Here is a 21,799-nt window from a genome sequence, read left to right as displayed (position 1 = left end):
GCTAACGTGGGGCTGACGGCCCAGCTGGTAAGTCCACAGCGGCTGCTTCCATTAGCTACAGCTCGAGCAAAACGTACCACGCTTTGTCTCCAATTGGATGGCTTCTAAAGGAGTAAAAGTGGGGTCCGCTTGTGAAAACCCTATCCCTCAACTTAACTCACAACTTGAGGGAGACAGTGAAACCAAGAATATCCCTAATTAACGTCAAGAACACCTTCTTAGCTGAAGGGCAGCTAGCAAAGAGGGTTAAAGACCAAAAACTGTGAGTTTAATAAGAATGGATTGAATTGATATGCAAAGAACAATCCTCAAGTGGTAAATAAACACCCTCCTAGTTGTCCCGGGGAAGGCAAGGAAATCTAAGGTCCTGCCCTTAAGGAGTTTGGGGCCTGAAGAGAGTCCTTAAACCATGAACAGTATTGCAGGACCGTGAACAGTAAACGGTACTGCACGTTGAATACCTGGGTATGAAAGCCGCGTGCTAGGGGTGCCTGGGTGGCTCAGTTGGTTGAGCGGCCGACTTCGGCTCAGGTCATGATCTCACGGTCCGTGAGTTCAAGCCCCGCGTCGGGCTCTGTGCTGACAGCTTGGAGCCTGGAGCCTGTTTCAGATTCTGTGTCTCCCTCTCTCTGACCCTCCCCCGTTCATGCTCTGTCTCTCTCTGTCTCAAAAATAAATAAACGTTAAAAAAATTTAAAAAAAAATCATATCATTAAAAAAAAAAAGAAACAAAGCCACGTGCTATAGATGAGGAAAAGCAAGGAAGCTAGTGTTGTAATAACATCAGCTAACGTTTGAGGACCTGTATGTCTGGCATAGTGCTAAGCACTTTCTGTGAATGGCTTCCAACATCCCTATGAAATAAGTCATTTGGTGGGTAAGGAAAAAGAAAGGCAGGTGTGGGGACCTGTGAAAGGCACGCAGCAGATTAGTGAAGCCGGAATTCAAATTCCAGAACCCAGGCTCTTAGCACTGTGCCGATTCCTCTAAGCTTCACAGAAGTTCACCGACCTGCTCCGTATCACACACAGCAGGCCATGGATTCCAGTCCGGGCCCCTCTAAGATTCATTCAACAAGCGATGGTCGGCTACCACAGGGTTTCTCAACCTTGGCACGTCTGGGGCCAGACGATTCATTGTTGTGGTGGGTTGTCCCGCTTTGGCCCTCTTAGCCTCTTTCCCTTAAGTAATTCTCTCAAGGTTGTCCACAGCAAGCCAGTGACAGACCCTGAAGCGGAGCCCAGGAATCTCCAAGCAAAAGACAAGGAATGGAACTAAGGTCGAACTGGCTGCCGAGGTGTCCCCAAGGGAGCAATGGATTAACTGGTAATGTTATGAAAACGGAACGGAGTAACCCTTTGGGATGTCAGGCTGGCATCCTTGCCAGGTCGCTACCCTCTAATGGTAATCAAGGCGTGGCCTCCAGGGAAGATGGTTTTTGCCAAGGGGCTGGCGGGAATTTACCTTGGTCATCGGCTCCAAACAGCCTTGGAATCGCTGGACTTACAAGTCTAAATCAGCCAAGTTGAGAAGGTAGTTGGTGGACCTGTGGAACCCTAGAGAATCAGGGGAGAATGCTTCCCCAACCTGTAGCAAGGCTAGTCAGTCCATTACCAATGAGATTCTTTAGTCTATGGTCCGTGGGTGGAGCCATTTTGCTTAGTGCAAAATATTGGTAAGTAGACACAGAGGTGTATTGAGAGAGGACCCATTATGTTCATTATATTCATTATATTCTCAAGAGAGGTAGTGACCACTACCTTAAAAGTTCAGCATGGGGGCGCCTGGGTGGCGCAGTCGGTTAAGCGTCCGACTTCAGCCAGGTCACGATCTCGCGGTCTGTGAGTTCGAGCCCCGCGTCAGGCTCTGGGCTGATGGCTCAGAGCCTGGAGCCTGTTTCCGGTTCTGTGTCTCCCTCTCTCTCTGCCCCTCCCCCGTTCATGCTCTGTCTCTCTCTGTCCCAAAAATAAATAAACGTTGAAAAAAAAAAAAGTTCAGCATGGATTTGGGAGTCAGAGGGGAGTGCAAACGCCATCCCTGCCACTTCCTAACTGGGTGGTTCACTCCCCTGAGACTCAATTTCCTCATCTCTAAAATGGGGATGAGGACAATTCATGGTGGTTGGGACAACCACGTGAGCTAATACAAGTAAACACATACAAAAAACAATTTAATATAGCTATTATTACTTAGAAGCCTCAAACCGCCAGTCCAAGTTCTGAGTTTTCCTTTTAGTCCAGGGTTTATGACCTGGATGGGAGCTCTTAATCTATCCCTGGCATCGAGCCCAAGACCAAAGGCCGGGGGCCCTGTAGGGAAAGGACTGCTCCGGAGGGGCACAGGACTTTGGGGAAGGGAGGAGAAGGATCTTCATGATTTATCTTTTTTAGACAGGGTGGAGTGACCTGAACTCTAGGACACTCGCTGGCCTCTGTCCTTGGGGGAGGACACTTGCCTTGAGGTCATGAGCAGGGTGCTACCAAATTTTGTTGCACTAAGAGATGGCTCAGTGCAGGGCACTCTCCAGTGCTTGGATCCAAATTCAGGTGGGAAGATGGCTTAGTTGGTCATCTATCCCCAGAGGACATGGGAGAAGCTTCAGAAGGCACACGCCTGCCCTCTGGCCACGTTGCCAGAAAAGCCACCAGGTGTTTTCTTACAAAAGTCGGTCAACACTGGACGAAGTAATGCCAGCTTGAAACATTCTGCTAGCCTCTTCCTGGCCCTTCTCGTCCCCAGCTTAGAGGCTTCCTGGAGTTCCCCTGGTAAGTGGTGAGCTGGTCCTTTAAGCAGCTGCCATGCTCTACAGCCCGGTCAGGCCTTGACTTGAAGATTCATTGTGCAAGCTTGGCCCAGCCCCTTGGAAAGAAAATGGAGGAGGGGGGGAGGAAGGAGGGAGAATTCTAGAGATCATTCATGGCCGGGGAGGAGGCCAACTGGCTACCGTGGCCTCATTTCCTCTCTGTCCCCAGGTCTGCAGCAGTTACTAGTTCCTAGAGATCCAGGATGGGTGCCCCATGTTTTCTGCCCTCGATTATGTCATATGCAGTAGCTAGACAGATGAGTAACCAAACCACTAAAGTAAAAAGTAGGTGCTATAATAAAGGCATGAATTACTCCCGAGGATGGAGTAATTGTAAATGACTAGTTAATAGTAATAATAATACGCCTGGAGGTGGTAAGGTTTGGCAGAGAACGTAGTATTTCAACCTGCCTCGAAGATGAGTAAGAATAAGAGTTATTGAACATTCACTCCGGCCAGGTATGGTGCACATTCATTCTCACATCATCTCTGCTTTATAGCTACTGTCATGTTACCAATATTACTGATGAGGGACAGAGGCTCGGAGTTTCAAAAACTAGGATTTCCCCTGGTGGAGTAGAGGGGAAGAATATTCCAGATAGAGAAAATATGAGCAAAGGGGCGCCTGGGTGGCTCAGTCGGTGAAGCGTCTGACTTCGGCTCAGGTCATGATCTTGCGGTTCGTGAGTTTGAGCGGGCTCTGCGCTGACAGCTTGGAGCCCGCTTCGGATTCTGTGTCTCCCTCTCTCTCTGGCCCTTCCCTTCTCAAGCTCTCTCTCTCAAAATAAATAAACATGAAAAAATTAAAAAAAAAAATATGAGCAAAGGCCTGGAGGAGAGACGGGACCTGGGCAAATGGGAGGCTAATTATTTGGACGGTGCTTGCCACTCTACAAAACATTTCTGGGATTGTCACACATCACCCTCAGAAAAGCTCTGAGAGGTAGGAATCCTCACCATCCTCTGGATGCAGAAATAGACTCAAAAGAGGATATGTGCAGAGTGGTACAGATGAAGAGCTGGGCTCTCTTTCCTCTGGATCTAAGGTAAATGTTTTCTGTCCATTGAAAACAACAGTCCGGTAGTGAGGAGGGGAGGAACCCTCTCACCCCGTGGGCCAACTTCAGGCCTCTGCAGTCTGGAGCCGTGGAGTAATGGAGTATTGTTTTTCTTGGTGTGAGATTATCAGCGAGTCGACTTTTGACCATCTTCCTAAATAAACAATACCCAAACAAAATCTCAGAATCCTCCAAACATGAATAAAACATAATCCGAATAGGCAATAGATGCACACAGTGGTTAGAACTTTTTCTCTGGAGGGGCAGCTGGGGGGCTCAGTTGGGTGACTCTTGATTTCGGCTCACATCACGATCTCACGGTTCATGGGTTCAAGCCTTGCCCGGGCTCCACTCGGGTAGAGCCTGCTTGGGATTCTCTCTCTGCCCCTCCCCCACTCTCATGCGCGCGCGCGCGCGCGCACACACACACACACACACACACACTCTCTCTCTCTCTCTCTCTCTCTCTCTCAAAAATAAATACATTAAAAAAAAAACCAAAACAAAAAAACTTTTTCTCTGGAGTCAGACAGATTTGGCTTACAGCCCCAAATCTGTTGCTTGCTCTCAGCGTGACTTGTGTGAAGTGACAGAACCTCTGTAAGCCTCTGTTTTTCCATCTATCAGAAGGGACTAATAATAGTACTTCATAGAGTCGTTGAAAGGAATAAATAAGACAAGGTATACAAAGTACTTGGCACATATTAAGCACTCAATAAATGTCAGCTAAAGAAACAAACGTCGAGCCTCAATAAACGTTCGCCATTATCATGCAAGTCCATGGTCCCTTACTGGAAAATTCACGACACAGTGAAAACTGGACTTCTCTTCTAAAAAACAAGCCGGGCGGCTAAATATAATAGAGTGCGGCTAGTTGTTTGGCTTGTATGAATATTCATACACTTTGCTGTCGAAATACCAATGTTGTTACTGGGTGCTGCTCCAGACCTTCCTGGGAGCGTTACTCTAAATTCTGAAACACATCTGGCCAAGGGTGTCCCGATAAGACTATGAGCCTGTGTTCTTGCCAGGGAGACAAGGGAAAGCTTTTTTTAGAAGGCTTCTGTTTTTCTTAGTCCATAGTATGGTCTTTCACCCTACATGTCTCAGGGGTCTTGAGGAAGCCTCCCAGAATTTAAACTCACAGTCCCTTGATTCCTGTGTCTTCAAGGACTTGTGGGAAGAAAAAAAAACAGACACGAGCTTGGAGTCAGGAGGCCTGATTTTTCTTCCTTTTACCAAGCTTCTCTAGGTCTGTTTCGTTATTCCTATGGCAACGCCTAGCAACAGTGCCTGGCATTTAGTAGCCCCTCCATAAATGTATACTGGATACACTCAAATGCGGGCGTTTTTCACTCGCAGGCTCGGATTCCTTCCTCTTGGTCCTGTTGCACGCCGGGGGCAATGGCAGCCTGCCCTCCGTGGGTGAAGGTGCGGGGAGCAAGGATAAATTAGAGGTTTTCAGACAGTAAACGAGCCCTCAGCAAGTCGGCTCATCTAGTCGAAGCTCCCCCAAGGAAGCTGGATCCCCAATTCTATCCCACGGACACAACCGAGGGTCGCTCCCGCTAAGGGTGGGGAGAGGATCCTTCCTTCCTCCTCTTGTCACACTTGAAAATAAAATATTCCACGGCACTGGGCTCTCGGCCGCACCTCGACGTCCCGGCACGCCTCAGATCCTCCTCCCACAAAGCGGGGGACCGACGCAGGCCAGTAGCCCTGGCGGAGCCGGCTCGCTCCCACCCCCTCTCGCCCTGGAGGACCGTGGGTGGACGCTCTTGCAGAACGCCTCTCGCTGGTCGGGCGGGGGTGGGCGGAGCCAGCGCCGCCCGGGCTGTGGAAGCGGAGGGTGGGGACACTCTGGCCCGGCTCTCGGTGGTGCGGGAGCGGGAGGGAGCAGCGGCCGCTCTGGTCGGCGGACGTGCTGCCGAGCAGTCCCGGAAGCGAAGCAGCGATGGCGGAGAGTCCAACTGAGGAGGCGGCGACGGCGACGGCGGGCGCCGGGGCGGCAGGCCCCGGGGCGAGCGGCGTCGCCGGTGTTGTTGGCGTTAGCGGCAGCGGGTTCGGGCCGCCTTTCCTGCCGGATGTGTGGGCGGCGGCGGCGGCAGCGGGCGGGGCCGGGGGGCCGGGGAGCGGCCTGGCTCCGCTGCCCGGGCTCCCGCCCTCGGCCGCTGCCCACGGGGCCGCGCTGCTTAGCCACTGGGACCCCACACTCAGCTCCGACTGGGACGGCGAGCGAACCGCGCCGCAGTGTCTACTTCGGATCAAGCGGTGAGCCGGGGTTTTTCCTCCCCCAGCCCCGAGCTCCGGGGCTCGACCTTCCCCGCCCCCGCTTTTACCCACTACCCCCCCCCCCCCCGCCCCGCCGCCCGCTGCCTCCGCGCTTCCCTCGCGGCGGCCCAGCTCCAAGGCCCACGTCTTGCCAGCCCGGAACGTCGCGATCCAAGTCCCCTCTTCCCCCGCCCGCAGCTCCACACGTACCAAACCCCTCCTCGAGTGCCCAGGTCCGACCCCGCCCCTCGGCTCCTTCCCTTGAGCCCTTCGTCTCTGTGCCCCATACCCTCCCCCATACCTCCCGCCCGAAACCCGACCCTTTCGCGCTTCAGCAACACCCCCTCCCGTCTTCCGCGCCGCCTCTCTCCCCCCTTCCCCACCCCTGCCTCGCTAGATGCTGCCCGGAGGCCCCACCCATCGCCCCCCCCCCCCCCCGTGTCGTCTCCTCCGGAGCCCCGTTTGTAACACGGCTTGCTTTCCTTGGCTTCAGACTCGAGGCCAGCCTTTCTTTTTATTCCCCATCTCTTCAGACCCTCTCCCCAAGTCTGGATCGCTTCCCTCACGTACCCGCAGTCTCCCCTTGAATCACTTCTGCAGAACCCCGAAGCTGTCCGCTCTCACACCTGTTCCAGGAAACGCACGCTTTCTCTCCCCACCCCCCCCAGTCTCACTCTGGCTTGTAATATCCCACTCAAGACTTTCTTGTGTTTTTCTCTCTGGATCATCTGGTTTACTTTTCTGAAGCAAATCCACCCTGCTCAAATATAGGAACAAAGGCCCAAGTCCTTTCTGTGCCTATTTCTTGGGTGACTGACCTTAGATCCTATCATTTAATAGATCATGGTTTTTTTTTTGCAAAAATGCTTGGTGTAGTGTTTACTGCATAGGAAAAGAGTAATGCTTTTTAGCTGCTTCTAATCCTGAGACCTGTTTCTTGATGACCAGCCTCTTCCTCTCCCGGTACCCCCCACTGCAGCCATCCTCCCCTGGGTAGTCCCATCCCCCACGCTCGGAGTCCCTTCCCCGTGTCTCTACCTACCTTTCAAGGTGGTGATAAAATTGAGCAGCCCGCTATGTGTGAAGTGTCTGGCCCAGTGCCTGACACATGCCAGCTCCATCCGGGTTGCCACCTCTAACTTCAGAACCTCAGCACCCCCCTCTCTACTCCTGTACAGTCTTCCATCCCTGACTTACCTGTGAGTTGCGCCAGTACCTTTTCCCCTCTGCTCTGTCACTTGTGTGCCCTTGATGTCCCTATGTACCCTAGCAAGTCCCCAGGCTTTTCCCACCTAGAGTGTCCTTTAGACCCTTGCTGACGGCTGATGCATTCTAGGTTGTGCAATACACCCTACAAATCCTCCCGTCTACAGCAGCCGCTGTGTGTCCTTCTCTCCTTCCCGGTGTGAGATTCTCGGCTATTTCAGAGGGTCCTCCTCCCCCTCCCGTTCCCCGCCCCCGCCCCCCCCCCCCCCCCCCCCCCCGCCAGTCTGAAGAGATCTCTCCCCCGCCCTTGGACTCCTGGGCAGGCAGACCATTACTGCCCCTCGCTAGCTCACTTGCTTCCTACAGTCCCCTTGCCAACAACGGTCCACTGTATGGTTTACAGCATTCGTTTCTTAGTGGAGTTGGTGATGTCTTCCCAGCTACTGAGCACTCTTCATTTAGCATTCAGTGGTAGTACCTGGGAATCTCGGAGGTGGGGAGTGAATGAATTGCCCTGTGGGAGGAAGAGAGAGTAAATGGGATGTGGCTTTTCCAGGGTGACATCTGATGCCATTGGGATCTCTGATTTTTTTTTTCCCCCTCCCCCTGAGGAAACAATGCCCTTTTGATAATAATTCCGCTCTCTGCTTGCCTGACGAGTACTCAGCTGAGGTTTCTCAGCCAGCGAGACAGTGCAGACGTTTGTGGTACCAAGCACCACTTTCTCAAACCCTGGCCTCATTGAGGTGATCACAACTGTTCTGCTCAAGGGATTCCCCTTTTTTCTCCTTTCCCTCACTCCCTTCCCCACCTCCTCTTGGTGTTATACAGGGATATCATGTCCATTTATAAGGAGCCTCCTCCAGGAATGTTCGTTGTTCCTGATACTGTTGACATGACTAAGGTATGTAACTCGGAAGGGGTTGGGGGCTACTGGGAAATTGGGCCCAGAAAGTTGGAAGAGCCTAAAAGATTATCCAGCCCACATCTCTGATTACAGAAATGAATAAATCGAGATCCCAAGAGAGTCCGTGGCTTGCCCAAGGTCACCCAGTGAGGTGGAGCAGAGACTTGAACAGGTGTCTTTTATTTGGGTGCCAGTCGGTCTGGCTTGGAAAATCCCTGTTGATGCCTCTTGTCCCAGCCTAACTATTGTCAGGACACTCTTTCACTCTCAAAAATGCTCCAGTTTGGCTGATAAATTATATGATCACCCTGTTCCTTTTAACTACCCAGTTCTTCCCCCATCCTGCCACTCTTGGCTTTTAAGTAGGGTGCTGTAAATCAGATGCGGAGAAGGTTGGGATGGGGTGAGCCTGAGTAAGCAGTTTATGCTTAAAGGGCCTTGTTCAGGCTCCTGTCCTTACTGGTTACTGTCGAATATCCGTTCCATCCCAAAGACCATTCCTGTCTTGTCCTCCGCATAAACATGGAGGAAGCTTAAATTCCCTTGGCATGGATACCTAGGCCTCTCTGTCATTGAGTGCTCTACCCCGAGGAGTCAATGTTCACTTGATCTGATGTTGTGAAGAAATCAGATTTCCTAAATCGAGGAAACGCTCCGTAGTTTCACATTCCCTTACAGTTAAAAGTTCAGACGTTCTAGTGTTGGTATATCTATTTTTTTGTTTTGAATAGGTTTCCCTGTACATGGATTTTTTTTTCTTTTTATGTGGTTGGAAATGTTTTTCCTGGGACATCTTGTCCTCAGTCAAGTGTCACTGTTCCTATGCTAGTCCCCCGGGTCCCAGAACTGATGTCATGTTGATGCCATTTGAGCTTGTTATTCCAAATGACTGAGGGCAAAAAGATAATCCGGGGTGCCACCCGCGCAGAGTTGGGACTGAGGCATTGGATTGCAGGGCCTCTTTCGTCTTGCTGTTAAAATTCTGAGCAAACCTAAATGCCTAGGAGCCTTTGTAGAAAAAGAAATATAACGGGGTCCGTTCACCTTTTCCTCCTTTCAGGAGAGGAAGGCTCGTTCAATGATTGTGGCCAGAGGAAAAGAGTTTAGCGTTCTAAGTGCTGCTGATTTTTTTTTTTTTCCTTTTTAAACTAACCTACAGTATCGGGGAAATTTCTGGGGATGGTCTGATGGCTCCAAATGGACCCTGAGTTTTCCCCGTTACTCTGTGTGTCTTTGACCCAGCTGGAGGCTGCCTGAGCCACATCCTCCACAGTCGGTTTGATCCTGTGCACAGGAAGCAGACACCCTCGGCCTCCGTCACAGCCCTCAGCTCGGCGCTGTGACTGCCACTGGTGCTGTGGCCACCAATCCCTCTGCTCTTTTCCATTCATCTTACACCCCCCACCCCCAGCTTCGTACCACGTGAACAGGGTGGAGTTGCCTCATAGGCATGTTTAACCTAGGCAGATCCAAACGGACGGACTCCGTGAAAACATGTATTCGTTTCTTAAAATCAAACACGCTAGGATAATATTTTACAGATGCCTACTTTAACTCGCACAGCGGTGTTCCATCTGCATTTGTTATATCTAACACTGATCAGGGAGGCCCAAACAAAAAGCCCACCGCGAGGGAGTTTTCAGGGACCCTCGAGGGAGGGTGATTTTGACGCGGTTCGATCTCCACCTTGGGCTCTAACCTTAGAACCATAATCCCTGAGTAAGGCGCCCCTCCACCGGAGTGGGATTTCTCAGAATTCCAGACATAACTTCTCGGTATGAGTGAGGACAGGCTGTTCAGGCTGCACGGTGAGGATGTGGAGGATGGAAACCAGATGAAGGTCCTGCCTCTGGTGTGGGTAGCAAGTGGAAGCCAGGAGGGGTTGGGATGGGACATCACCTCACAATTTTGAGATGGGGTTTTATTTTGCAGATTCATGCATTGATCACAGGCCCATTTGACACTCCTTATGAAGGGGGTTTCTTCCTGTTCGTGTTTCGGTGTCCGCCCGACTATCCCATCCACCCACCTCGGGTCAAACTGATGACAACGGGCAATAACACAGTGAGGTTTAACCCCAACTTCTACCGCAATGGGAAAGTCTGCTTGAGTATTCTAGGGTAAGAGGAGACTTCTAAGTGGCCAAGTTGGTTGTTAGCAAATAATTACTGCAGGCCAGCCTGTATCAACCAGGGTTCCTCGTCCGAAGCATGGAACACAGCAAATGACTGGAGTGACTGTTTCCTCATTTTTCCCCAGGATGGTACACAACCGTATATCATTCTAGGTGCAAAAGAGAGAAGTTAATTTATGACCCACAACGGATGCTTCAGCGAAGCGATTTCTCCCTGAGCGCCAACGGCACCTGGGAACTTGTGGCCCTGCAGATTCTGGGGTTCCACCCTAGACTTAGCACATCAGAAACTCCAGGGGTAGGGCCCAGCAGTCCGTGTCTTCCAAGCCCTCCAGGCGATGTCTGGCGCAGTCCAGCCTGAGAACCACTCCCTTAGGGCCTCAGGGCTTAACCTCTCTCCTGAACAGGTTGAGAAAGGCTGCGGGTCTGTGCCATGTAAGGTTTTGGGTGTCTTGTTTCTGAGTCTCTCAGTGAGTGGCTTTGGAGGCGGTGGTAGTGATGAACACGATTCTGATATGTTAACAACTGAATGAAAAACGAGGTTGGAAATCACATCAGGTCAGAAACAAGCTCCAGGAACATTTTGAGTCTGAGTGCTACTGAGATTTTGCTCCATGCAGTTCTCACTCGTTCCCTTTCATTGCCCTTTGGGGGTTACCAGTTCAGAGTGGAAACGTCTTCTGGATAGGTCTTTCTCGTGTGGGTGAATTTCCCTGGGGCAGAGAACAAGTACAGGTTGAAGTTGGGAAAGTTGCCCAAACCGGCGGTACTGTTTCCTCTCTTGTCCAGCAATGTCTGTCTTGTCCAGCATGTTTCCCAGTGTGCGTGGGGGAAAAGGCAGCTGAACCAAACTAGAGATCAGGATTTTTTTTTTTTTTTTTTTAATCTCTTAGATCCAGGGATGTGTTCTGTGATGGTGGCAGTGAGGAAGTCCTTCAAAAGAGGCTGCCCTTAAAGAGATCTTTTATGTTGTCAGGGTTTTTGTCTCTGCTGGAGGATAGCGGTATATATAGCCCACAGTGGTGAGGCACTCCGTTGTCTCCGTGTGACATTTGTGCGTGACAGCGTCTCTGTACGAAGTTCGCCGCTAGGCCAGGATAAAACTGTTTTGAACAAACAACAGCCCACAGTAGAAACAGGGGAAGTAAGATGGCAGGGTGAAAGTGGCAGAAATGGGTGGGGTAGAAAAGGAGAAGCTACCTTGACATCGTGAACTTTTCCCATGAAGCGTCATAGGGTAGAAGATTGGCCAGTCAGCTTGAACAAGCCTGTCCTGGCTTAGGTTGTGTTCAGCCTCCAGATCAGGTGCCAGCTGAGCTAAGAAATGTCATGTCCAAGCTGCCTTCCTCCTCCGATACGCAGTCACGTATATGGAGGAGAGGACCGGTCTTGTTCTGGATGCTTTGCAACTCTATTATTTCAGACCCTCTGCAGTGTAGAAATGCCACCTACCCCCTTCCTGTCCTTTGGCAGCGTTCTGTAGTCTTCAGAGAATTTGACGCTCTCTGGGGGCTGGATCCAGAACGGGATCCCTGATCATCAACACCCCCCCCCCCCCCCAACATGGCCTCTAATCAGATGGCTCCGGGCCCCTCTGTGCCTGTATCTCCGCTTCTGTCTCCTCCTGACTCCTTCACCACCCTTAAATAAGGAAGCTCTGAGATCCACACAGGTTAACATTTAGACTGCCTTTGAGGCTGTTTTCTTACCTTATTCCTTTCATTTTGATGAATGGAACCTTCCCTGGTTACTGTTTCTTTCTTAGGCCAGTGAAAATCCCTTCAAAGTTATCTTGCTTGCTTTACCCTCTTTTCTTTTGTCCCACTTGATAAGAGGATTAGGCAGTTGACTGACTTCTGGTGAATGAGGGTGAGACAGGCTGGGAAATTCCAGAGCATTAATAGTGAAAGAGAAACGTTGAGTCACTGATGGTGCTGTGGTGTGGCCAGGCCCCAGGGTACTGGTGCGCTAGTCTTTCGGTGGTGGCGGCCTTCGCGCTGGCCTCACCCGGCTACTCCCCTCTGCTGTGTTTTGCAGTACGTGGACCGGCCCTGCCTGGAGCCCAGCCCAGAGCATCTCCTCTGTGCTCATCTCCATCCAGTCCCTAATGACTGAGAACCCCTATCACAATGAGCCTGGCTTTGAGCAGGTAAGACCGGGGCGGGGCGCGGAACTGTGGGCAGAATACTGGGTTTGAAGAGATCAGAGAGGTCTGCTTCGGGGTCCTATTTGTTTGTCACCATAGGAGGAAAAGGGAGCTGGTTCGTGGGCTCCTTAAAAATGAGTTTTTTGGGGCGCCTGGGTGGCGCAGTCGGTTAAGCGTCCGACTTCAGCCAGGTCACGATCTCGCGGTCCGTGAGTTCGAGCCCCGCGTCGGGCTCTGGGCTGATGGCTCAGAGCCTGGAGCCTGTTTCCGATTCTGTGTCTCCCTCTCTCTCTGCCCCTCGCCCGTTCATGCTCTGTCTCTCTCTGTCCCAAAAATAAATAAAAACGTTGAAAAAAGGAAAAAAAAAAAAAAATTTTTAAAAATGAGTTTTTTTTCCTCGTAAGCCCGGATAACACCGTCAAGTTCTTGCCACGTGACTTGGGTGAATCCGCAACGTGGGAATGAGTGGAGTCATCCGGAAATTAATTCTAAGCTTTGGGGGCTGTTTTGCAGCCAGTGGCTTCTTCTGCACGTGTCCATTCTGCACGTCTACTTCCAAGTGCTGTTACCTAAAGAGCCACAGGAGCTAGTCATTAGCCAGGGCAAGCGTTTTTTGGTCAAGGGACGCCTGGGGGGTTCGGTCGGTTAAGCGTCCCAACTCTTGATTTTGGCTCGGGTTGTGATCTCACGGTTCGTGGGTTCAAGCCCCGCATCAGGCTGCATCAGGCTGCATCAGGCTCTGCCTTGATGATGCGGTGCAGAGCCTGCCTGAGATTCTCCCACCCCACCTCCCTTCCTTCCTCCCTCCCTCTCTCTCTCTGTCTCTCTTTCCCTCTCTTGCTCTGCCCCTCCCCCACTCGTGCGCACATGCACGCTCTCAAAATAAATAAACCTTAAAAAAAAAAGGAAAAAAAGAATGCTACCGAAGAGAAGGCAGAGGAAAGTCGTATTTTCCAAAGGTTTGCTATTTGCCAGCTACTGCCGAATTTTGATATATAGTATCTCATTTAATCTCTACTTGGGGTAGATGTTGTTATCCCCACTGTCAGATGAGGTGTTGGTCACGTGGAGAGGTTGATTAACTTTCACAAAGACACCCAGATCGTGGTAGAACCCAGCATTTGCCTGGAACCCATCGTTCTTCCATTGTTTAAAACTGCCTGCCAGGATTACTCATGAGTACAAGAAAAGAGTTCTAGTGATAATCCCCAAAGATTATAATTCTGTCTAGGTGATTAAAACAGTTAACTGAGTTTTAAACTATTTGGAACAAAGGGAAGTACCTTTTAAGAATGAACAAAAGTTATTCCCAAAACCATCCTTTCCCAACAGTGTATTTGATTTCAGGCTTCGGTAGAAATGGAAAAGGGCCTTACTCACTAACCAAGGAGCTGATTTTAAGGTCTTTCCTTGTTTGGAAATTCAACAGAGGTGACTGATTCTTTTCTTTTTTTTTTTTTTTAAGATTTCATTTTTAAGTAATCTCTGCACCCACTGTGGGGTCCGAACTCACAACCCTGAGATCAAGAGTCGCACGCTCCGCTGACCGAGCCAGCCAGGCATCCTGTGACTTTTATTCTTAATACCCCGAAACATTCTCACTTCACAGCCCCCTGGTGTCCAGGTGGCTTTTTCACAGCTCCCCAGAAGGAAGGAAGTGCCCAGCTGATCCATTTCTTAAGTCTTTTTTTTTTTATATACGTTTATTTATTTTTGTTAGAGACAGAGCACAAGTGGGGGAGGGGCAGAGAGAGAGGGAGACACTGCATCCGAAGCAGGCTCCGGGCTCCGAGCTGTCAGCACAGAGCCCGACGTGGGGCTCAAACCCACAAACCGTGAGATCATGACCTGAGCCAAAGCTGGATGCTTCACCGACTGAGCCACCCAGGCGCCCCCGTTTCTTAAGTCTTAAGGCTAAGCAACTTCTTTCTTAAGTGACTAAAATGGCTTACTGACAGGAAGAGTACCCTTGTCGGGCCCCACCCAGCCTTGAAGATCTTGGAATCAGATGCGATCCACTGTCCTCATTTGTCTTCCCCGCTGTTTTCACGTGCTACTTGTTGTTTATCAAAGTAGTCACTGACAGTCCAGCGTCCCAAAGATAACGTATCACCAGAAAGAACATAATGCGGGTAACAAAAGAACTGACCCACGTGGGGGATGCCTGGGTGGCTCAGTCAGTTAAGTGTCCGACTCCCGATTTCGCCCCAGGTCCCTGATCTCATGGTTTGTGAGTTCGAGCCCTGCATCGGGCTCTGTGCTGACAGCGTGGAGCCTGCTTGGGGTTCGGAGAACTGACCTGCTGAGCGCCAGCTAGTAGTTTGCGTGGTGTTTGACAGGTGGGGACTACTGTGGCTCTCCTCAAAACGTTCAACACGCCCCACGGCACCCCTGTGATCTCACTGTGGTGCATTTTGGAAACCGTGGCAATACGCCGAGGGTGTGTATCTCTTTCTTGTTCGTGCTGGGTTTTTAATCAGAGGCCAGGGTTCTGATTGCCGGGCTGGTGGCAGGAGGAGCGTTGAAGAGTAAAGGAAGAGTTACGAGGATGGAAAACTGTACCCCCTTCCATTTATACCCGTGCGCTCGTGCCGGCTTTCTCCAAGTTGGAGTTTTGTTTTGGAAGATTCAGGTTCCCCTTCGATAGATTCATATTAGTTGGTGCAGTGATGGCGGATCCCTGCAGACCTGAAAAGGAGTTAACCGGGAAGCATCCTGGTGTCTATAGAGTTCTTCGCTGAGACTCCTGATAAGTGTGCCTTTTTTTTTTTTTGTCCCGCCACCATCCCTCCTGTTGGTTCTTTCCCACAGAATCGACCTCAGAGGCCTCTCGTTTCACCGTTAGGAAAACGGTGACGGACCTAGGTTGCTGCTTACAGGTCGAGTGACCTGTAACGGAGGATGGGTATTGGCCCTCGTGGCGGGGGAGGTGAATGGTCCCAAAAATAAAAACTTGGTTGCTCTTCGAGGATCTGCTACCCAGCCGGAAAGGTGTTCTCTGGATTCGTCTGCGTGGGTCACGTGCCCCATGCTCATCGTGAAGTCTCCTCCTGTTGACTTTTCTCTTTGCCCAAATTTTGTACTTGCATACTCTGGTATCTGTTAACGTTGCAGGAGAGGCATCCAGGAGACAGCAAAAATTACAATGAATGTATTCGGCATGAGACCATCAGAGTGGCGGTCTGCGACATGATGGAAGGAAAGTGTCCCTGCCCTGAACCTTTACGGTATGTATGCGTCAGGAGAGTCAGTACCCACTTGGTACTCGGTATTCTTTTTGGAGGTTTAGCTGGTTCGTACCTTTGAGAGTCTTCGGGGCAAAATCCAGCGTTGGGCACCAGGGGAGATACGGAAAAAGGAAAGATGTGGCTCGTGCCCGAGGGTTACTCGAGAGGAAGTTCGGAGAGCTTCTCTTTCCTGGGAGAGTGCCGAGCCTGCTGGGAAAGTATTAACAGTCACTCTCCTTGAATCATCCCTAAGGTAGGAGAGAAATCAGCCACGGGCCGTCGGCTGTTCCTTTTTCCATTTGCCACCGAAAGATTTCTGTAGGATGCCACACCCGGGCTCGGGAACTCTCACTTGGTTTGGCAGCGAGGCTAGATGACGAAGGGGGGAGCCCTCCCCCGCCGTGTTCCTCACGTCAGCTTCTCTGCCTCTTTTCCAGAGGGGTGATGGAGAAGTCCTTCCTGGAGTATTACGACTTCTATGAGGTGGCTTGCAAAGATCGGCTGCACCTTCAGGGCCAGACTATGCAGGTAACGCAGCCCCTGCCACTGACTCCAGACGCCTTCCCGCAGACCATGTAAGCCCCCCGCCCCGGCAAGGATAGCGCCCGCGGCTCTCAGAAGTCAGAGCTGAGAGCAGCTTGGCCCAGTTTGAGCGGCCGCGGCCCAGAGAGGAGACTGCCTTGCCTGAGACACGCGGCATCGCTTCTCCGTTCTTGGCCTAAACGAGGCGCTCACGAGTAGTCCGAACTGTCCTGCTTGCTCATCTGGAATGCCTTCCTTTCATAGTAGTCTTTTCAAACTCGAGAGCTTTCGGCCTTCTGGGAATCTCCGCGATTACAAGGGCGAATCTCCTATTGGAGTTCGGTCCCTAGGTCAGAGGGGTGCTCAGAGAACGAGGCCGAGGGAAGCGTTGGACGTGTGGCGTTGTGGGTTGGAGGATTCCCGTGGCGAAAGATAGCAAGCCCTTGTGTAGTCTCTGCCTGTACCGGGGAAACGTACGTTCCACTTCCAATAAGAATGCAGCGCTTAGGGGCGCCTGGGTGGCTCAGTCGGTTAGGCTTCCGTCGGCTCAGGTCACAATCTCTGGGTTCGTGAGATCGAGCCCCGCGTCGGGCTCAGTGCTGACAGTGTGGAACCCGCTTGGGATTCCCTCTCTCTCTCTCCCTCCCTCCCCTCCTCATGCCCTCCCTCTCAAGTGCACTCTCTCACGTGCTCTCTTTCTTAAAATAAACTTTAAAACTCCTTAAAAAAAAAAAAAAAAGAATGCAGAGTTTAGACTTGTTTTCAAGAGGAGATTCTTACTAAACCAAATTGTAAATGGTCTCAAATATAAAAAAACCCGCTTGTTAAGAGGACGAGACTCCTGCTCTCCCGAGGACCAGGTCTTGTGTCTTTTGGCTCATTTACTGGCCATCTTGCTTTAGAATCCTGCTGACTTGGGTAAGTGACTGACATGTCCTTGAGGTCCCTCCCCAGCTCTTTCTGAGCCATTTCCCCCGCCCGGTCCTCGCCACCAGCCGCAGGGGTGAATGTCTTCTTTCCTCCGCTGCTGCTTAGAAATGGCGGTGTCCCTTTCCTTCCTTCACGGACTTTCCACCCACCTGCCACGTGCAGACTCACAGGGCAGGGGCGCCTGGCTGGCTCAGTGGGTAGGATGTGCGACTCTTGATCTCAGGGTTGGAAGTTTGAGCCCCAGCGTTGGGTGTGGAGGTTACTTGAACAAACAAAACGAAACGACCTCAGAGGGCAGGGGCGGCTCGGGGTTAACTTGTTTCCCAACCCCGTTTTTAGAGGACATGGGAGGTGCTTCCTCCCATGGTTTCAGGAACCCTTAGTGCTGGTATTTAAAAGCATTTCCATCGTTCACCCTGTGGAGGAAAAATAACTCGTGATGAGAGAAGGAGAGGGAGGGGCAGCGTCTGGGGAGGAGGGAAGTGGGTGGCTGTGGAGCCCGGGATGAAAAAGGGAAGGTTTGAAAAATTGACCGCCTCGGAGGGAGTGTGGCATCCAGCCTCGGCGGAGCGTAGCCCTCGTAAGTGGCAACACGCTGGAGCCCCGGGGACTGTGATCTGTGTTCCCTGGCCCCTGACCCTGAGGGTGACGTGTAGGTAAGAGTGTGGAAGGCGTTTATGTGCGAGAAGCAGAATGTGAGGGGAAAACCGGCTGGCTTTTCGGGACTCTCGAGGAAGGCGGTCCCCTCGCCTGAACCCCGGCCCCGCTGCTTGGCCGCCCTGTTCTCTCTCTGGCATTTTAAATTCCTTTTGTTTTTGCCCTGCGCTCCAACCATAGTTCTTCTTGAGACTCTTGGGACCGTGAACCCCTCTCTGCAGAGTGTTTGGAGATCTTTGATCTAGGATTGAGCTGGGTGGCCCTGGAGTCATGCCCAGGAACCTGGACAGGGAGGTGGTGACAGGTCTCCGTGGAAGAGTGCACGGGTGCTTAATCTGGAAGTCAGAGCTCCTGAGTTCTCGACCTGCCTGTGACGTTGGAAAAGCAAGTTCCCCTTTGCCGAGTGTGGGAAAGGAGGGTAATTTTTCTCTCGTGTGGTTTTTGTGAAGTGAATTGAAAACCAACCCAGGCACGCTTCACGATTACGGTTCTGGTCTTCAATTTCTGTTCCTTATCTACCTCTCCTTTCCCCTGACCTCCCGCATAGTGGCTTGATTTCAGGGAACAAAAGTACATTTTCACGTTGGCCCCAGCCAGACCTGTCTGGGGTGGTTCACATGCCATAACGTTCCTGAACTAGTCCTGTGTCATGTCGTCCGCTGTTGGCCCCTGTCGGTGCGACGCCCTCCTCCGCTCCCGGGACTCGGAAGCGGAGCGGGCGTCCCGCGTGGGCCCGGAGCTGCTGTCTCTAGGGTGAGCCGTCCAGACTCCGAATCTTCCATCCCGCTTGTCTCCTTTCCCCCACAGGACCCTTTTGGAGAGAAGCGTGGCCACTTTGACTACCAGTCCCTCTTGATGCGCCTGGGACTGATTCGTCAGAAAGTGCTGGAGAGGCTCCATAATGAGAACGCCGAAATGGACTCTGATAGCAGTTCGTCTGGGACAGAGACAGACCTGCACGGGAGCCTGAGGGTTTAGACCCTGCTCCCTTCTCCCCTTCCCCCACTCAAGAGTCCCAGCAAAGTCCCTTCCCCCCCACCCCAGGGACGGAGAGGCAGTGTGTATCTCCCTCCAGACGTGACGTCATCCTGCAAGATGGCAAGAACCGAGCAAGCTCGGATCCCAGGGTGTGGGAGCGGGGAGGCCGTTCCTGATCTGACCTCCCTGGCTCTCGAGCATCCGGGGCCATGTTCATCCCATAGCAGGGGCCCAGGTACCTATGCAGGAGCACCCGGGGCGAGGGCCTCTGGCAAAAACACGGCAACCGACACACCTCTCCACAGGGCCGGCTCCTTAGGGATAGGTGGGAGACAGGCTGTAATCCCAAGAGGGAGTGTGCCCACGCGACGTATGGGGTTATCTGGAAGGGAGCTTTGGGGGGGGGGTGTCTGTGACACTTACGCAGTCTGGGTGGTTGTCTGTCTGTCTGTCTGCAGTCTCGAAGCAGGGCTTCCCAGCGCCCTTTTCCCCCCTGCCTCTCTTCTCCCACTACTTCCCATGGGCCAGCATAATTTTGTGTTTCCTAATTTATAGTCACTGTTCTAGACAGACCAAAGAGAAGGAACAGTGGTGGAGTCTAGGCTGCTGATCAGTAAGCTTTACCTAGCACCTGAGCACCTTTCTCCTCTGCCCCGCATTCCCGCGCCCCTTCCCGGATTGAAGACGGAAGGGGACTGGCACCGGGACCGAACCGAGTCTTGGTTAAAGCCCGCACAGGCACCCTGAGAGGCTGATTTTGTTCCCGCAATCACTGATTTGAGAAGTTCCCCACACAGCCAGCTGCTGTGTATATGGGATTGGAGCCACTACATAGAATAGTTTCTTACAGATTTTCAAAAAGGCTGGTAGCCACGATGAGGGCACTTCTGAGGGCGGGGTGCGGCAGGGAGACTGATGCTCATCCTGTTGTGTTTCCGTTTGGCTGTCCTTGTGTATTTTCACCCCAGCCCCTCCCGCGCGCCCCCCCCCCCCCCGCCTCAACTTCAATGCCCAGGAACCTGTGGGGAGCAAGGTAGCCAATGGCAGGGGGGCGGGGGGGGGATGGCTGGGACTCTGGGCTCCCCTTCTCGCCACTCCCCTCCCTCTCCCTCCCAGCTGCTCTGCCGCTGGCTCTAAGGGGTGTCCCCTGGCTGTGTCGCTTCTCTGTATCTAGCTACAGTGATTCTTTAGCCGGTTGGCTCGGAAAAATGGGCTTTAGGTGCCCTGTGGTACTGGGCGTTGAGGGAATCCAGCCTTCCCCTTTTTGGTGTGTTTGCCCCATATTTTCCGGATTCTTCCCGTTAAGGCTCCCAGTGGGGTGTCGGTGACCCATGTGACGCAGGGCCTCAGGCAGCATCCAGCCACGTGGAAGGGAGAAGGGAGAGGAGCCGGCGTACCTGCCCCGCCCCTGCCGGGGAGGCGTCTGCCTGGGGGTCGTGGTGGGACTTCCCTGGGGGAGTTCCGGGGGTGGGGGGCACAAAGGAGAATGTCCTACTTGGGAGGGCAGGAAGCTGAGAAACTGGACAGGACGTGGGCTTGGGGAACGGAAGCTTATCTTGGATACCGAAGGCGGAGTCTCTTAACGAGACTCAAAAGAGGGACCCTGCTTCCCATTTCCCTCTTCCATTCCCAGAGCTAGCGCAGGGCTTAGAAGAATGCCCTTGGTCTGTTGGTCCAGTGGTCGTCTGTCATCCATTTTAAGTGTTCCCACTTTCAAGTGACAATCCTCTCCCTGGCCCTGCCATGGGCAGAGCATGTCTGGCATACGGGCCCGACTTTTACGCCCTAATCTTGAGTTGAGGAAATATATGCACAGGAGTCAAAGAGATGTCTTTATATCTGACTGTACATAAATGAAGTTTTTTGTTTTTTGGTTTTTTTTTCTTTTTGGTGCAATAAAGTTTGTTTTGGCAGAAGGAGGAAGCGCCTGTGGGTGTGGGAGGGTTTGCGCGAAGGGAGCGTGGGTCTCCTCGACAACCACACCTCTCCCCTGGGTCTGGAACCGTCAGGGAGGAAGAAAGCGCTCCGTGAACTGTCGAAGCTGGAAGCTCCCGGCAACGTGACCTGGGTGGATGGATGCAGGGCTGCTGGTGACCAGTTTCCCGCCCACCAGAAGGAGAAGAGCATTTCGTGAGCCCCCCCTCGGGCCGCCAAGGAGAGGAGTGCCACCTCGGCCTCAGCCGCTTCCAGAGAGATGCAGGTCCCACAAGGACGGGCAGGCCTCGAGTCTGGGCGCCTGGGCTTGGCCCGAGTGTCCCCTGGTAAGGACAGGGTGTCCACGTTCGGGATAATCCAAACCACTGGGTTTTCTGTTTTCTGGCACTTAACCAGCCCTCAGGAGCCCAGCGTTCGGAGACCATGGAGACGCTGCTTCGCGCAGCCTCCGCCCCACACCCCCGTCCCTACTGGGTAAAGGGAGGCCCCCGCTTTCCGGCGCAGAGGCTTTTCCTCCTGGCTGACCACGGGCGTGGGGAGAAACTTCGCGAAATGCCGCCCCGTGCCGTGTGCAGCCAGGATACGGGAAAGTGAGGGGGTCTGGTGGGAGTGGACCTAGGCTCTGGCTTTTCTCTTTGCTTCTTCTGCCTGGCGGCCTCTGGTAGAGGACTTGGACCCTTCGCCTGAGACATTAAGGAGACCTACTTACCCAAGTCAAGTCGTGAAGATTAGAGGGGATTCGCAAATGGGGTAGGTGGGGTAGGTGCTCAGTAAACGATGCCCTTGCCGCCACTGAGGCTAGAGGGACCCGGTGAGCGACGGGAGAGGGAAAGCCACTAGGAAACGGGAGAACTACCACCGTGTAGGGCCACTGTTGGTCAGTTCCCCCAGATTCCACGGTTTCCTCTAACCACCACTTGACTTTGACCTCTGTTTCACACTCAGCCGTGTCTGTCAGAACCTGCAGGGCCTCAAGGAAGCTGGATGAGACCGGACGAGTGGCTATGACTTACGGGTCCGTGAGG

At 52.5% G+C, this 21,799-nt stretch overlaps 1 protein-coding gene across 1 annotated transcript; it reads left to right on the top strand.

Annotated features, from left to right (window-relative positions):
• The first annotated feature begins 5,703 nt into the window (after window positions 1-5,703).
• On the top strand, window positions 5,704-20,708 carry UBE2Z (ubiquitin conjugating enzyme E2 Z). Its single transcript, XM_025917625.2, has 7 exons — window positions 5,704-6,132; window positions 8,170-8,242; window positions 10,178-10,365; window positions 12,417-12,528; window positions 15,640-15,752; window positions 16,190-16,280; window positions 18,669-20,708. The coding sequence occupies exons 1-7, from the start codon at window positions 5,816-5,818 to the stop codon at window positions 18,837-18,839; spliced, it is 1,065 nt and encodes a 354-aa protein (XP_025773410.1). The 5' UTR covers window positions 5,704-5,815; the 3' UTR covers window positions 18,840-20,708.
• The last annotated feature ends 1,091 nt before the right edge of the window (window positions 20,709-21,799 follow it).

Source organism: Puma concolor, chromosome E1, assembly GCF_028749965.1.
Source record: "Puma concolor isolate L17-30 chromosome E1, mPumCon1.1.hap2, whole genome shotgun sequence".
NCBI classification, from domain to species: domain Eukaryota; kingdom Metazoa; phylum Chordata; class Mammalia; order Carnivora; family Felidae; genus Puma; species Puma concolor.
Note: the sequence above shows the minus strand (reverse complement) of the source record. Positions and strands in the feature narration are given on the sequence as shown.

What these genes read in the sequence shown, in the direction of transcription:
- UBE2Z (XM_025917625.2), top strand. Translation starts at nt 5,816, where the DNA reads ATGGCGGAGAGTCCAACTGAGGAGGCGGCGACGGCGACGGCGGGCGCC. An exon ending in TGTCTACTTCGGATCAAGCG is followed by an intron (nt 6,133 to 8,169) that starts GTGAGCCGGGGT and finishes GGTGTTATACAG; the next exon opens with GGATATCATGTCCATTTATA. An exon ending in TTCAGGGCCAGACTATGCAG is followed by an intron (nt 16,281 to 18,668) that starts GTAACGCAGCCC and finishes TTTCCCCCACAG; the next exon opens with GACCCTTTTGGAGAGAAGCG.